Genomic DNA, 16,926 nt, shown 5'->3' with positions numbered 1-16,926 from the left:
AATACCGAATGCCATAATAAACTCAAACAAGCGTACACCCCGCACCTCCTAACTTGTTTGATGAGTATTATGATTCACATTGGTCAACAGGTCAATGCAATTACACTCTAAACAATTATTTTATTTTCACCGGTAGTGATTACTGTTCTACTTAAATGAAATGGCATTAAACTATAATGGATCAAACTTATGTTCTAGATTAACTTCCCAATCAGGTATACTACACCGCTCTGAGTTCACACGCTACCTAACATTTCATCAAACACCTTACGTGCAATATGCAAGCAAACGTGATGAGACCACTACAAAACATTTTATTCAACACTTTATGTTCAATATACGTGCGAACATTACAAGACAGATCAAACACCTTATGCGCAATATGCATGCGAGCATTACAAGACAGTTACAAAACATTTCATCGAACACCTTATGTGCAATACACATACGAACATGACAAAATCTCTACAAAACATTTCATCTAACACCTTACTTGCGAACATTAAAAGACCGCTGACCTTATGTGCAATGTGCACGCGAGCATTACAAGACCGCCAAATAACATTTCAACGAACACCTTATGTGCAATATGCACGCGAACATTACAAGACCGCTAAAAAACATTTCATCGAACACCTTAAGTCACATACTAACATGACGAGACCTCTAAAAAACATTTCATTGAACACCTTATGTGCAATATGTGTGCGACCATTACAAGACCGCTACTAAACATTTCATCGAACACCTTATGTACAATCTACATACAAACATTACGAAACGGCTACGAAACATTTCATCGAACACCTTATGTGCAATCTACATACGAACATTACGAAACTGTTACCAAACATTTCATCGAACACCTTACGTGCAACATAAATGAAGACACGGGGAGATAAATTACTGTAAAATTTTAACATTTTGACATTCATGCTTGTAAGTTGCTTTAAATCCAATGTTTCTGAAATATAATCATGCGATTCAAAGCTATACATGATTGATTTGTGGAACAGTGAGCATAATATTAACTATTTTCAACTAGTGGCGGCGCAGATTGTTGCCCGCTTATAACCTAATTGTAATTGGATCATTTTATTTAAATATTTATAACCTAATTGTTTACTGAGACTTACTTAATGGATTTAACTCTTGAGTCTTGAGCAATAAAGTTTTCTGATTTATCGATTGCAAAAGGTGTTGGTTTGTGTATGTTAACAAGTAGTCAAGCTTTTGGTATACTATCCGGGTTATAAACTTCACCCAGTTTGTGAATATACCCGATCCAACCCGTCAGTTCGTAGTTTCGTTCACTTAAACTAGAGGTGCATAAAAAACTTGAAACGAGAAAAACCTGAAACCACAACCATACTCGTAGCACGGTTCGGTTCGGTTCGGTTTTTAGGTGAAACCGAAACCGAAACTGAAAAGTCGGTTTTGGTTTTTCGGTAGGCATTGCAAAAAAATTAAAAAAATGAAAATGCGTAATAGATTCAAAACACAAAAATAGGCATTTGTTACGTGGAACCAAACAAATACAAACTTGAAACAATACTAGAGTTTAAACTTAACAACGTTTTTAATAAAAAAACACTAAAAGTTTAGTTTCAATCTTCATTGTTCATCTTCAAAGCTACTTCCAATCTTCATCATCTTCATAATCTCCATAATCTTCATCACCATCAACGGTAGATTCTTTTGGTGTTTTGTTTCCGGTCATAACATCTAAAAATAACACATATAATTGTATTAATATCTATACTATATATAATATAGGAGTGAGGGACTCTTAACTTTTAAGAGGTACCACTCTTGTTGCATATAGTACAAGGAAAAATGCATATAATTTTAAAAATGTAAGGGTAAAATAGTCTTTTCTTATTTCAAAATAATCTACAATAATGGTCATTTAACTTCAATAAGGTTTTGTTAATATATTAGATAGTTAAATATTTTCCCCTTAATTATTAACCAACTACCCCACAACATTTAAAAGGTCGTAACTTTTTTATACGTTAATATTTTTTCTAAAAAATTACACCAAAAATGAGCATTTTGTTCTCTTTAATTTGAGTATAGTATTGCTATAGTTTATTAATTTTTAATAAACTAACATGTTATGTGATCAGTTATTACTGACAACGGGTCGGGCATGTTCGGCTAATGGTGTTGGAACGAGTTAGGGTTGGAACATGTTAATACAAGAAGGGTTAATGTAGTTCATGTCTGGATGAGTATAGATCGAAAGGGTTCATGTCAAAACGGGCTTCGGGAACGTTTCGGGTTGGAACAGGCTCATCAAAACAAACTGGGTTTTGAAATTACTGTACATTTCATCTTTGTTTCTTGCTTGTCGCCACCAGTTACGTGCGTTCAAGCATCAGTTATATTGGAGACATTGTTTATACATACCGGGTTTCTCACGTATAGGCATTATGTGGCGCGCTTACTAGCATTGGTTACCCATCCGAAGCCACGTTAAATGCATATCACCTTCGGGTTACGCACATACCGTTGTGAGGTTACAAAAGTGCTAACAACGGTTACGTTTGCACATACACCGCTGCATCGCGCGGGCAACTGACTAGTTTAAGTTAATATGTCGGTTCGGTTTTTTTCGGTATTTTAGAAATGGTAACCGAACCGCGAAATTTCGGTTTTTTAAAAAAACAAAAAAAACCTTCGGTTAATGCTTAGGTTCGGTTTTTACGGTTTGTTTTTCGGTTAATCCAGTTTCGGTTCGGTTTTTTCGGTTTTCTGCTCACCCCCAACTCGTTGAATCGTAGGGTACAGATGGTGTATGGATTTCAGTACAAAACCCGTACCTGGAACCGGGCATTTGTACCCGGTAAGGCGATAATACCCGAAACCAGGCTTTTTCAATACTTGAAACCGGGTTTTTAAAAATACCTGATCCATATCCAAAATTACCTGAAAAATACTCGAAAAATACCTCAAAAACGTGTGGCCCCTTAAAAAAGCTCAATCTATATCCGAAAATAGGGATTTTCAATACCCAGAAATAGGGTATTCAAATACCTGGGTGTCAAGTTGGAAGTGAAGAAGGCTAAGGTGAAGTCCTCTGAAATATCTAGTTTAAGTCCACGAATGATTTATGAGGGTGTGGTCTCTAGTTTTGTGTCTAGTCCGTCTATAAGGTGCTCGAAGAACTGCTTAGCATAATGGTGTAGTTTTTGTATCTTCGACGAAGATTAAAATTTATTGACAAGGCGCGTTGTGTTTAATGATGAAGTTCATAGAGGCTGCCAAGTCAGTCATTCAAGCTCGCCTTTGGTTTCACCATTGTTGGAATCTCTTTGGCTCTCGGCTAAACCATCTAGCAAGACCTCGATACACTTTAGAGTAGCTCACCCTTCGTTACTCACAGTTGCGGTCTTCAATTTGAGCTCGATCTATCATTGACTTTGGAGGCGGTGTGTGGTTGTTAACTTAAAAGAGACAAAGAAGAGGCGTAATAAGTTCTGAATCGACAACAATTTGCCCGACCTATGTGAAAGAAACTCGTCTTCACCACGCGTCTCCATGTATACACTTCAAGATTATGCAGTAATAAAGTGACCGGCATTGACTAAAAGCCGTTGCGCCCATTTTGCCATGAACATTTATGCAAGATAAGTTTAAAGTTAACAATCAAATGAAATCCAACCAGGCTATATCATATCATAAATGTTGTGAAGCTGAGTACAATTGGGAAAGGTTTTTAACTAAACAAAGAAAGCAAAATGCTCGTAAAATGAAACCAGAAACAACCAAAAAACGAGCCTACATGTATCAAAATATGTAGCACTGCATCAATCTCATAATAAGATTCTTTTATTCAAACTCAAGAAAAACCAACACATAGCCGTGTCACCATTCACCTATCCAACGTTTATGCTTGCACGGACGCAATGTGGACAATCAAGTCAATCACACGGGAGCTGGAAAAAAAACAAGTTTAAAATAAAGTCAATATACCGACTCGTAACGAACGATGTATGTTAAATCAGAAAACAATACATAATCAGAGTAAGCCGAAAGAAAGTACCTGTAACCCCATTCGTTGTCATACCACGACACGAGTTTCAAGAAGTTATCGTTCAAAGCAATTCCGGCCTTGGCATCGAAGATGCTTGACCTGCTGTCACCAACAAAGTCGGTTGACACAACGTCTTCCTCGACGAATCCCAAAATACCCTTAAGTTTGCCTTCTGATTCCTCCCTGTATCGTAAAGAAACATTAGTAAAATTCATGGTATCAAACTAATAACAATAATAATAATAAGTTGTTCAAAACTTACTTGATGGCAGCCTTGACCTGCTCATAAGTAGCCTTCTTCTCGAGTCTCACAGTCAAGTCAACAACCGACACATCAACAGTTGGCACACGGAAAGCCATACCGGTTAACTTGCCATTAAGGGCAGGCAACACTTTGCCAACAGCCTACATATAACAGGAATAAAAGGTTAAACGAGCTAAATAATATAATGAACACGATAATATTTTTAATGTTAGTTTAATAATTACCTTGGCGGCTCCAGTGCTGCTGGGAATGATGTTGAAAGACGCAGCTCTTCCACCTCTCCAATCCTTCATCGACGGGCCATCAACAGTCTTTTGGGTAGCTGAAACATTTTAACAATATTACACGACCGTTTACGATTTAACTTATAATATATTAATAAAATGACTGGTTTTATCAACCAAGTTAAAGGCGACATTACCAGTCATGGCGTGAACAGTTGTCATAAGACCCTCAACAATGCCAAACCTGTCGTTAATCACCTGAAAATGATACAAAAATGTTAGTTGACAATACATATAGAGAAAGTTGGATTGATAATAATAATAATAATAATAATACCTTAGCCAAAGGAGCAAGGCAGTTGGTTGTGCAGCTGGCGTTTGAAACAATGTCAAGATCGGGAGTGTACTCGTGCTCGTTGACACCAACAACAAACATGGGAGCATTGCCACTAGGAGCAGAGATAACAACCTTTTTGGCACCACCCTGAACATATAAAACCGTATGCAAAATAAGCAAACATAACAGAACATTCAGCTAATAATATTGTAATTAGTGAGGTGAAACTCAATCAGACCTTCAAGTGAGCAGCGGCTTTGTCCTTGTCGGTGAAGACACCAGTGGACTCGACCACAAAGTCGGCTCCAGCAGCACCCCATGGGATCTCTTCTGGGTTCCTAATAATACAAAAGAAATAAGAATAAGAACACTTTTAACTTATAAGGAAAAGAATATTTTAGCAGATAATTCTTATTGTCGTCAAACGAATTACCTGAAGCCAAAAACACTGACGGGCTTCTCACCGAAAAGAAGAGTCTTCTCGTCCTTAACCTTGAGTTCATGATGTTTCCATTGGCCGTGAACAGTGTCATACTTGAACATGTATGTCTGCAAGAAAATAAACTTGTAAATAACAGCACACTGATAAACCCGAAGACAGATCTCATAATATACAAATAGAGATTAAGTGGTCGATTAGAACATGGATCACTCACCAGTCAGATTCTAACAGAGTATAGAAATCATTTAAATATATAACATAGATCCAAAAACATACAAATCCATGCATCATAAGCCATAACAATATAAAATCACAAAGAACCAGGTAGACAGAAAAGAAAAATGGATCGTTAACGGTAATCATTTACAATGTACCAATAGCATTGAATAATTCACCAATCAGGTTTATATATAAATCAGTAATCAAACAACTACAGAGCTAACTGATAGTTGACATCAAACACAGCAAATCATAAGTAATAGTTAACAGTAATCATTTACAAGTTACCAAAAATAACATATAATTTACCAACCAGATTCGTCTGGTAAGCAGTATAGCAATCATTAACAACACACAGTGAATGTAGTCAATTGAGATAAACTACAGATCTAAGCCTACATAACAACACACACAGTGAATGTAGTCAATTGAGATAAACTAATCGTAAAAAATAGTCACTTATGATTTTCAAATAACATTGTATAATCCACCGATCAGAGTCTACCAGTAATGAGCTCAGCAATCATTCATAATTTCAATAGTAAATACTAACTAGTCAACAATATAAACCCTGATATTATAACAAAACACACAGTGACCAGTACAGCAATAAATTATAGGGTAGCTACAGATCTATGCCTACGAAAACATTAGCACCATAACATAACACACAGGAATCGGTATAGCAATAATTTATTTAGCAAATACAGATCTACAAACTACATAGACCCTAGCATCAAAACATCACACACAGCAATCAGCATATCAATAGATTATACATTAACTACAGATATAAGCCTACATAAACCCTAGCAACATAAATTCACAGACAGAACAAAATAATCAGTGCAGATAAAAGGACCGTTAACAGTACTCACTAACGATTTACAAATAACTTCATATTATACCAGTAATCAGATCTACAACTAGTCAGCTATATAAACACTAGCATCTTAACATCACACACAGTATTCAGAATGGCAATAAATTAAATAAACACTACAGATATAACACTATACAAACAGTACCATGTAATCAGTGGAGATAAACGGATCGTTAACAGCAACAAGCTCGATGTCATCTCTCTGAAGAGCAACTCTAGCAACAAGACGACCAATTCTTCCAAATCCTGCAATATAACATACAAATATACCAAATCAATAAACACGCACTCAGAAACAGAACAAAGAATTACAATTTTAAAACACTAAATCAGTAAACAATAACGCAACACGAACTCAGAAAGATTTCAAACTGTTACAATTTTACAAGTAAATCAGTAGACAATACTCAAAAACAGATCAAAACTACTCGATTCTTCTTAATTTTGAACCATATCAGCCAGATCTAACGAATTAGAAAGCAAAAATACAACAAAAATTCAAAAACAGATCAAACTGATATTATTTAACCGGTAAATCAGTAAACGAAACGCAGCACGAACTCAAAACAGATCAAACTGTTACAAATTAACTGCTAAAAATGCAACAAGCTCACAAAATCAAAAATATATCAAAATTAACCGATTCTTATGAATCCTAAAGCATATCAGTCAGATCTAACGAATCAGTAAACACGAAGCCAAAAACAGATTGCGCTATTACAAATTAACCGCTAAATCAGTAGATATAAACGCAACACAAGCTCACAAACTCAAAATCAGTTCAAAACTAACCAATTCTACATAATTCTAAAACTTATCAGTCAGATCTAACTATTCAGTAACAAAAACGCGAGTACATAACACGAATTAACGAAAATATGCCATATCTTAAAACATATCAGTCAGATCTAACGAATTCAGTAACATATAACATAAAAACAGATTAAAACTAACGGAATTAACGGAATATAGTTAATCCTAAACCATACACATATCAGTCAGATCTAACGAATTCAGTAACATGATAACTTAAACACAGCTGAAAATTAACGGAATTAACGGAATATAGTTAATCCTAAAACATAAACATATCAGTCAGATCTAACGGATCCAGTAACAGAATAACGGAAACCGTACCGTTGATTCCGATCTTAATCTTCTTATCAGTTGCTGCAAAATAAAATCAAACATACATAAAGTTAAAATCAATACATCAATTATATATATATGATAAAAGTTGTATTATATATATATATATATTATTTGTTTATACCCATGGCGAATGAGTAGAGAGTAAAAAGAGAGAGTGATTGATTATTAGGTTTTAACGAGTGTGAGAAAATGGTGGGTTGGTGTTGGTGGTATTTATAGGTACGGCTGGCGGAGTAAACCAAGACGCTGGCTGACGTAAGCGGTTTTTTTTTATTATTATTGTCTTGGAGAGAAAGAAATGGACCAATGGAGGATTATTTTTGGAAAAAGAAATATTGTAAGTTTTGAAATGAAGCCGTTGTAATACTTTTCATCAATAATAATATTATTTTTATATTATATTGAGATCTTATGTGATTATAGATAACTTGTTACAGGGAGCAAATTAGCTGATGTTCGGTTCGTTTCGAGCTCTATTTTTAAAAACTTGAGTTCGGCTCGTTTATTATTTATCAATTACTTTTTATACAATTATATGTTTAAAAAAGTTACATGAATGGCAAGCTTATTTAGGCTCGCGAGCCGGCTCGAGCTCGAAAAGTAAAGTCGGGCTCGTTTTTTAAATGAGCTTTCTTTTAGGCTCGAGCTTGATTAAGCTCGGCTCGATTGAGTTTTTTAATGAGCCCTTCTCGAGTGACTAACAATTAGCTCGTCTCGTTTGCACACCTAAACTTGTATATGCTTATACAACTTGTATATAAATTGTGTGCCTCACACATATTCACAATGTATATAAATTGTATGCGAGTCATATAGGCCTTGATGTCTCGTATAATTCTTTAACTTCACTTGTATACATGCGTATATGATTCGTGTAGGTTTTTATCAACGTCTTTCGACACAATCGGACAAATATACAACTAGTAATGTCTTGTACATCTTATATAAGGGTCAAACGATGTCTGAATATAAGGCTCTGGCGTCTGAATATATTATGCATTTCTATATTTTATATATTATATGGACTCATTTATTGAAAAAACAAAGATATTTTGAGAATAACAAATTTATTTAACAAATTTTCTCAATTAAATACGTCAAACAAAATTTATGGAAATACCATATTTGTTCTCAAATTTAATTTAACTATAATTTTTTTTAATCAAGTTATTATTATTTATAATCAATTAAAACTTTATTTCATTAATAATTAATAAATGTCTAAAGACACATGAAATATAAAGTTATAAAATATATGTAATCATTGTTGAACTAAATTTGAGTTTACACGTGTATATGTTCGGTATTTTCAATAGGTCCCCAAGAACTTGTAAGGCTGACGGGTGTGGGGGGCTCTAACGGGGGCGCGAGTGGGGGCTCCAGCCAATAATATTGTGACATGTGGCAGAGAGAGAAACTGGATAAGATGGGTGTTGGAGCCCCCGCTGGAGCCCCTGGCCCTGGTGTGGAGGGGCGCGAGCAGGGGCTCCAGCGGATTTTTTTTTTATATTTTTATAAATATATTCACGTCTCCCAATGCTAAGCAAACCACCGGATCAGACAGACAGACACCATGGCTGCTACAACCGCCACCGCCGCCATCAGCTCTCCGTTCTCCTTAAAATCAATACCATGGCCTTCCGATCCCATGTTTCTTACATTAAAATTAGAGGTGTTCAAAAAAACCGGTTACGGAACCGGTTTGGGCGGTTAACCGGAAAACCGGTTTTTTAAAAACCGGTTTTTTTAAAAACCGGTTTGACCGGTTTACGTAACCGGTTTACGTATCGGTTATACTTTTTGGAGCCAAAACCGGTTTTATAACCGGTTATAAAAAAAACCGGTTTTTTTTAATAACCGGTTATTAAAAAACCGGTTAACCGGTTTTTAAAATAACCGGTTTATAGCCGTTATAAAAAAACCGGTTAACCGGTTTTTTAATAACCGGTTAACCGGTTAAACCGGTTTTCGAACGTTACCAAACGGCTTTATAGCCGTTTTTTTTTTTTTTGCCCGTTTTTTTAGCCGTTTTTTTGGTTTTTTTACCCCCACAAACATCTATATATAGTTTAGGTTGGGTATTGGTTAGATCACACTTGATTATACAACTCCAAAAGCTCTAAACGTTTATTTCATACGCGATTATAACTCCAAACGCTCTTCTTTCGTAGTCGTTTATTTCATACTCGAGTATACCACTCTTAATTCGTAGTCGATTATCATGGCCTCCCAAAGTGCTGCTTCATCGGTCAACATGGGTGCCTCGAACACGGGAGAAACCGTCGTTCGGGTCATCCCCACGAAACGAAACCAAGATATTTGGCAACATTTCGACCTATGCGAAATGTCTAACGGAACCCAAAAAGCTAGATGCAAACATTGTTTGAAGTTTTATAACAAAGAAGCAAACTCCAGTTTAAGAGCTCATGTAGAAAGGCCCTCTTGCAAGGTCTTGAAGGACGAATCCGGAAGTAGTTCGCAGCCGGAGATGACGAATCAAGGAACGGTGTTTACGTACGACCTTGAAGCGGTACGTCAACAGTTTGGCAACTTTGTGATTCAACAATCACTTCCTTTCAACCACTTCGACAACCCTCAATTCACGGAGATGATGCAAAAGTATGTTCAACCACGCTACCAACACGTAAGTCGTTCGACCCTTAGAAGAGATATGCTTAAAGCATGGAAAAACGCTAAATCCGACCTAATTTCATACTTTTCAAACTTACAAACTGGTGTGAACTTAACAACGGATGTGTGGTCGGTACCTAATGGTTCGCCCGACTCATACATTTGTGTGACGGCTCATTGGGTTGACCCCCGGTCGTGGCAAATGATGAAACGAACCGTTGCGTTTCAATTGTTTGATTACCCGCACACGGGTAGAAATATTTTTAAACTCTTGGATAAAGTCATTCGACAATACAAGATTGAAGATAAAATCTTTTCAATATCGTTTGATAACGCGTCCAACAATACGGCCGCGGTTGGCCATTTAAAATTAAAGTATAAACCTATTTGTGATGGAGCGTTTTTTCATAGCCGATGCATTGCACATATTATCAACTTGGCCGTGCAAGATGGGTTAAACGTGATCGAAACGCAAAGAAACAATTTTAAAAGAATGTTACGAGATGTTTTTAGCAACAATAAAACATTTTCAAGATACAAAAAATTTTGTGATGAAGCTAATTGTCAATGGTTGGGGCCCAATTGGGATTGTCCAACAAGATGGAACTCGACTTGTGATATGTTTGAGAAAGCCATCCAACAAAAAGAATCACTAGTTGCGTTTCATCAAATAATGTCAAGTAGGGGTAAATGTGCACCGTACGATCCTAGAAACTGGTTATTGATTGAGATCGTTACGGAGGTTCTTCAAATTTTTAAATCTTGCACAACTAGTTTATCCGGGGTTTACTATCCAACAAGCCCCATTGCTTTACCAAAAATTGCTGTCATGTGCACAAAGTTGACTGAAATTCATTGTAGGGGTGCACCTTATTTTGATATGGGTGCAAAAATGAAAGAAAAATTTATAAAATATTTTCAACAACTACCCGCTGTTTTGACCTGTGCGGCTGCGTTAAACCCTTGCATCAATGTTGGTGGTGTTGAAGCTTTAATAGAAAAAATTTGTGATGAGCTAGGGTTAAACGACGATCAAAACCCCTATTATAGCCAAACTTTAAAGAATGATTTCAACACCACATTGGCAAACATGTATGATGTTTACCTTACAAAACACGGGTCGTCTTCCCAAATTCATGACTCGTTAAGAGCTGTTGCCCAATCCCAATCCCAAACCGACCTTGAAATGGGGATGTACTACATGATTTGGGAAGACGCCGGTAAACGTCAAAGGGTAAACACCCCAAGCAGTGAACTTGGAAGGTATGGTGGTACCAACTTTGTGAAACACATGACTCCGGATGAATTTAGAAGTCTTGATTTGCTGGCTTGGTGGAGAGGTAAGGAGGATGAGTTTCCGATCCTCGCCGCCATGGCCAAAGATTTACTAACGGTCCAAGCTTCCACGGTAGCTTCGGAGTCTGCTTTTTCTGTTTCTGGCAGGGTTATATCGATTAGGAGGACTCGACTCACTCCAGCAGCTGTAGAGATGTCGATTTGCTACAAGGATTACTTGGACTCTTTAGACAGGGCACAACATCAACGCTCACTCGAGGGGGAAATGGACTATGAGGCGGCCTTGTATGAAGACGAGGTCAATCAAGGACACATTCAACCAATGACCGATGAAGAAGCCGCGTACGACGATTACCTAAGGAATAGCTCGGGATCGGGTAGCGAAGAAAATGAGTAACAAACATCAACTTGTTAATGTAATCGTGTCTAAGCATTCTTTAATGTTTGTATTTTTGAGTTACGAATATGCGATAACGATTTAATGTTTGTATTTTTAATGTAAAAGCTATAAATGAAAGTTATGTGTTTTTAATCTTCCAAGCAAAGAATGCTAACAACGAAACCCTAAACCCTAAACCCTAAAGAAAAAAAAAAAAAAAAAAAAAAAAAAAAAAAAAAAAAAAAAAAAAAAAAACCGGTTAGCCGGTTAGACCGGTTATTAAAAACCGGTTATAAAAAACCGGTTTAATAACCGGTTCTAACCGGTTTTTAAACCGGTCCAAACCGGTTTGGCCGGTTTGAGTTTTCAGCAATAAAAACCGGTTAATAACCGGTCCGGTTATTAACCGAACCGGTTTTTTTCTGGATAAAAAAAACCGGTCCGGTTAATAACCGAACCGGTTTTTTCAAAAAAACCGATTTGTGCACCTCTAATTAAAATCCACAACACCCATGCTGCAAATCTCAACATCATTACCTCAATCTCGTGTAAGAATCGAACCGATACCCATGTCCGGCAAGTGGCCGGCGATGAGGGTGTCGGCGTCTGTGGCTCAAGAAGAGGCGGCGGTGTCGGCGACGGAGGAGGAGGAGACGGTGGCCGTGACGGAAGAAGAAGAACAAGTCTCCGGTGACGGAGGAGATCAGTCTCCGACCGACAGTAGCTCGGTAAATACAAAGCTGTATTTTGGGAACCTGCCGTATCTATGTGATAGTGCTCAGCTCGCCGGAATAATTCAAGACTACGGCAGCCCGGAGCTTGTTGAGGTACATATTACATATCCCTCATATATGATTCTTTCATATATTTTACTTTTATTATCATGTAAATGATCCAACGGCTATGTCACGTCTCCCAATGCTCCTTTACGCCACCTTTCTCCCGCGACCCACCTTGCGCCCGCCTAGTTTTCCGCGCTCGCGCCCCTCTCGCGCCCCTCTCACGCCTCGGTGGTGTGGTGCTCGCGCCTGGGGACGCGAGCGGAGGGGCTCTCGCGCCCCCGCTGAAGCCCCACGCCCCTCAGCCTAATCATACAAGAATAATAGTATAAAGTATAGACTATAAAGTGGATCATAATTGATATTTTTCTTTATTTATTTATTTATTTTTCTTTTTGGTCATCCACCATAAAGTTTACCTTTGTTTACAATATAAAAGGGATGAGAAAATTCTCAAAATATACGTTATCTTGCAAATCAAGAGTTTTATAAATGTCTCTTTTAAACACGTAGTCCTCCAATCAAATAACGTTTGTTGGCCCCCAAACAGGTCATCTCAGACGACTTTAGTGAACAAACAAGTCCTGCGGACGAGTTTGTAAACATATTTTTGGAAATTCTTCTTTTTGTAATAAACTGGAAAGTAGTAATTATATCGAAATAGAAGGCAAACGGGCAACAAGTAACGCCGCAACCCCCTTTTGAATTGCAAAACCCAATATTTTACGTTGTTGAACAAAACAAGTTGTGCCGACGACTTTGTTAAAGAAATAGGTTGCCCCGATGAGTTTTGTTGAACAAATAGGTCGTTCCTTAAGTTATTTATAGCACATGCCGCATGCTTATTAGTTCTACAAACACGTTGTCTTGTCTTATAAGCATGTGCTGACAGCGTACTTGGAGGAAACATTAAAACTCTTGATTTACGGGGACATAAAATATAAAAAAGACAATTTTTTAATTTTTTCAAAGGAATTTATAGAATTATTATTTTTTTGATATTATTGTCAATATTGTGGAAAAGAAAATAGAGGCATACGTATATTTGTGGAAAAGAAAAGAGGGACCATGACATTTGACTTTATTTACTCAATAATGCATTTAAATTAACAAAATTAGCCAATAAATGAAGTTTACTTTTATTTATTTATTTAGTTATAATAGTTTTATAATGAATAAATAACTCAAATAATTTGTGGCGCATGCTCTTCAAAACTTTATGTTGTGATAGGATTATGAAAGGTGATCTAATTTAGAAAGATTAGTGGGCTAATAAGTTAAACTTTCATAGTCATTGTAAAGTTTAATAAAGTTAAAAAGAGGAACCTAATCATCATACATATTGTAAAGTTTAATAAACGTTGTTTGTATGTGTGAACTCTTAAGTCATTTTTTTATTTTTTTAAGTGTAAATTTTATAAACAACCAATTAAATTCACAACACAGATGGCCTCTACAATCCGGACAGGCCCCTCAAGAACACATGACTATATGAAACTTAAATTACACCATTTAGACCACTATAACGTTTTTATTTTCAATCTATATTTATACCAAAGAAAACCTAACGACTTAATTTCACCTATAACCTCTTTAGCCTTCCCTTCTTTACCTTCATAAAAAATTTCATTCATCACTTTCCATATACTTCAACACGAGATGATGATAATCCGGTGTAGCATATCCTTCTTTTGAGCTTCCATCCTAACGTTTTGCTAGCTTGTCAGTTTAATGAAAGCTATCGTTCGAGAAAGAGGGAAAAAAACTAAAACCAAAATTCTCAACTATGGGAATTATCAATAACAAGGGTTGAATAATTTTTTGGAAAATTGGTTTTTAAATAACTCCAACTATACCGTGTTGGCAAATAACAGTCCTAACTTCACACCTGGCTGGTGACGAACGTTCTGCTACTAACGGATGGTTAACTCCGTTAGTCTGTTGCTTACGTGACACACCTAACAGACCGTTGGAAAAAAATACACATTTAATTGGGACTGTTACCTGCAACCAATTTTTTAAAAACGAATATGATGATTATTGCCACATAGATGTATATTGATAACTAGGCGTGCTACGTAAGCATAGACTAACAGATGGTTAACCCCGTTAGTCGCGGACTGTTGGTAAAAAGTATAACTTTAGTTGAGACCATCACTAGCCAATAGTGAAGTTAAAACTGATATTTACCAATAAGTCTAAGCTAGGATTTTTTAAAGTCATTATCATTGTACTCATTGTACTAAGTATATCCCACCAATAGCAAAATTTTGGTAGGGTAATATGTAGACAGTTTTACCTCTACCCCGTAGGAATAGAGAGGTTGTTTTCGGTGAGACCTCCGGCTCGATAGTAGTTTTGCATCAAGCCTTAGACATAAGACACATAACACTTCACCATCGGGACACCGGCCGATTGTGCATGTACCTTTGTCTTCCGGCTATTAACGCCACCACATGATGTCTGATTAACCTTCCGTCACTTTTAACGTTATTTTCACGAGATTAGTAAAATAACCTCAAAATTAGTGCAATTTCACTTTTACTCACTCGGAGGTTCACGTTTATATACATTATATGCACGCGTCACAAGTAGGGCGGTAGGATTTTTTTTAAGTCAATATTCTTAATTTGTATATGAAAGTCAAATAAAAAGAAAAATGAGAAGTCAAATGCTCACATAATATCAAAAGGCAGGATTGGAGTTGTGGACGAGAATACTAGTAGTTGGACATATTCCTATAAACCGGCGTGAAACTTGACATCATCAAAAAGCTAATAATTTCATTTTATAAATATTTCTATATCAAACTTTTAAAATTATTTTGCCTTATATTACAAAGAACACGAAAAAATAACCGGTTATCCGGTTATGATTTTATAATTTAAACGAGATTTGAAACAAAACGATTACGGGTCTTTTATATGGTTATCATTTAGTTAAAATAACTCTGTAGGGCGTGTTACTTCTAGCGTACAAATGTTTTTTTATTGTAAGCTTTAGAAAAGTATGTTTAGTGCACATAATGCAAAATATCTTTGAATAAAAACATATTAAAAATATAATGACTTGTGAACAAATACAAATGAACATGGATCTATAGACAAGTTACTTGAATTTATTTCCCAACACGTACGTAACATGTTATGTGTATATCCATTGACATTTCGAAATAATCGTAATATACATTTTTAAGAGGTCGGAATTATTGACCCGTAATGAGTCCATCTCACAATGTTTACATTTATTTATATTTACATTTATTTATATTATATATATACATATATATATTAAAACATTTTAATATGTGTAAAAACTAATTTTTATAATTGTAATCCTAGATATAGATATATAAAGTGATAAAACTACACTCAAATAACATGAGCATACAATTTTTTTTTATAAAAAGTGCTAGTTATTAAGAGTACTTTCAAGTTCTTAAATAATTTAAGAGTTTTGTAATGATACTAATCCTATATATATATATATATATGATGAGTATCATTACAGAACCCTTAAATTATTTAAGAACTTGAAGGAACTCTTGAAAACTAACATGTTTTATAAATTTTTTTGTATGTTAGTGTTATTTGGGTGTAGTTTTATCACTATTTATATTTATATTTACGATTACAATTATGAAAATTAGTTTTTACGCATATCTAAATTTTTTTTTGCATATATGTAAATTTGTTATTACATAAATTTTACACATATGTAAACTTGTGATTTATATTTGTAATCAAAAATTTATATATAAAATATGGTAAAACTAGTCTCAAACAATGTTAATATATGAAAAAAATTAAAAAAATGTTTAGTTCTTATGAGTTCTTAGAAATTCTTAACTTTTTTGGAGTTCTCAAATGATACTAACCTTATATATATATATATATATATATATATATATATATATATAGGTAAGGATCCTAAGAGAACCCTTTGCAAATTGAGAACTTTGAGAACCACTTTGGACCACTAAAAACACCTTTAAAAAAATATTTAAAAAAAATCATAAAACAAAAAAATAATAAAAATTTAAAAAAAGTAAAAAACCAAAATTCTTATATTTCATTCCGGTTTTATTAAAAAAAATAAAAAAAATGTCGTATTATACACATATGTATAATTTTATTTAATCTTTAGTTACGTAATATACACATATGTACAGTATCATTTATCTTAAATTATACACGTGTGTACAAAAAAACATGTAAATGTACATATATGTATATATTATACATATGTGTATATAATTTAGCTAAACCAAGTTTTTTTTA

General features: G+C 35.3%; 1 protein-coding gene across 1 annotated transcript; it reads right to left on the bottom strand.

Moving 5' to 3' along the window:
• Nucleotides 1-3,846: 3,846 nt before the first annotated feature.
• On the bottom strand, nucleotides 3,847-7,731 carry LOC143555355 (glyceraldehyde-3-phosphate dehydrogenase, cytosolic-like). The gene is made up of 11 exons (XM_077044919.1): nucleotides 7,683-7,731; nucleotides 7,547-7,579; nucleotides 6,555-6,655; nucleotides 5,299-5,414; nucleotides 5,104-5,203; nucleotides 4,866-5,012; nucleotides 4,726-4,786; nucleotides 4,529-4,626; nucleotides 4,302-4,444; nucleotides 4,049-4,222; nucleotides 3,847-3,941 (listed from the first exon to the last, which is right to left on the bottom strand). Exons 1-11 carry the CDS (start codon nucleotides 7,684-7,686, stop codon nucleotides 3,893-3,895), a joined length of 1,026 nt encoding a protein of 341 aa, XP_076901034.1. The 5' UTR covers nucleotides 7,687-7,731; the 3' UTR covers nucleotides 3,847-3,892.
• Between the last annotated feature and the right edge of the window lie 9,195 nt (nucleotides 7,732-16,926).

Source organism: Bidens hawaiensis, unplaced genomic scaffold (genome assembly GCF_021521415.1).
Source record: "Bidens hawaiensis isolate Kalapana, Puna unplaced genomic scaffold, B.hawaiensis_p1.1 tig00018048_1, whole genome shotgun sequence".
NCBI classification, from domain to species: domain Eukaryota; kingdom Viridiplantae; phylum Streptophyta; class Magnoliopsida; order Asterales; family Asteraceae; genus Bidens; species Bidens hawaiensis.
Note: the sequence above shows the minus strand (reverse complement) of the source record. Positions and strands in the feature narration are given on the sequence as shown.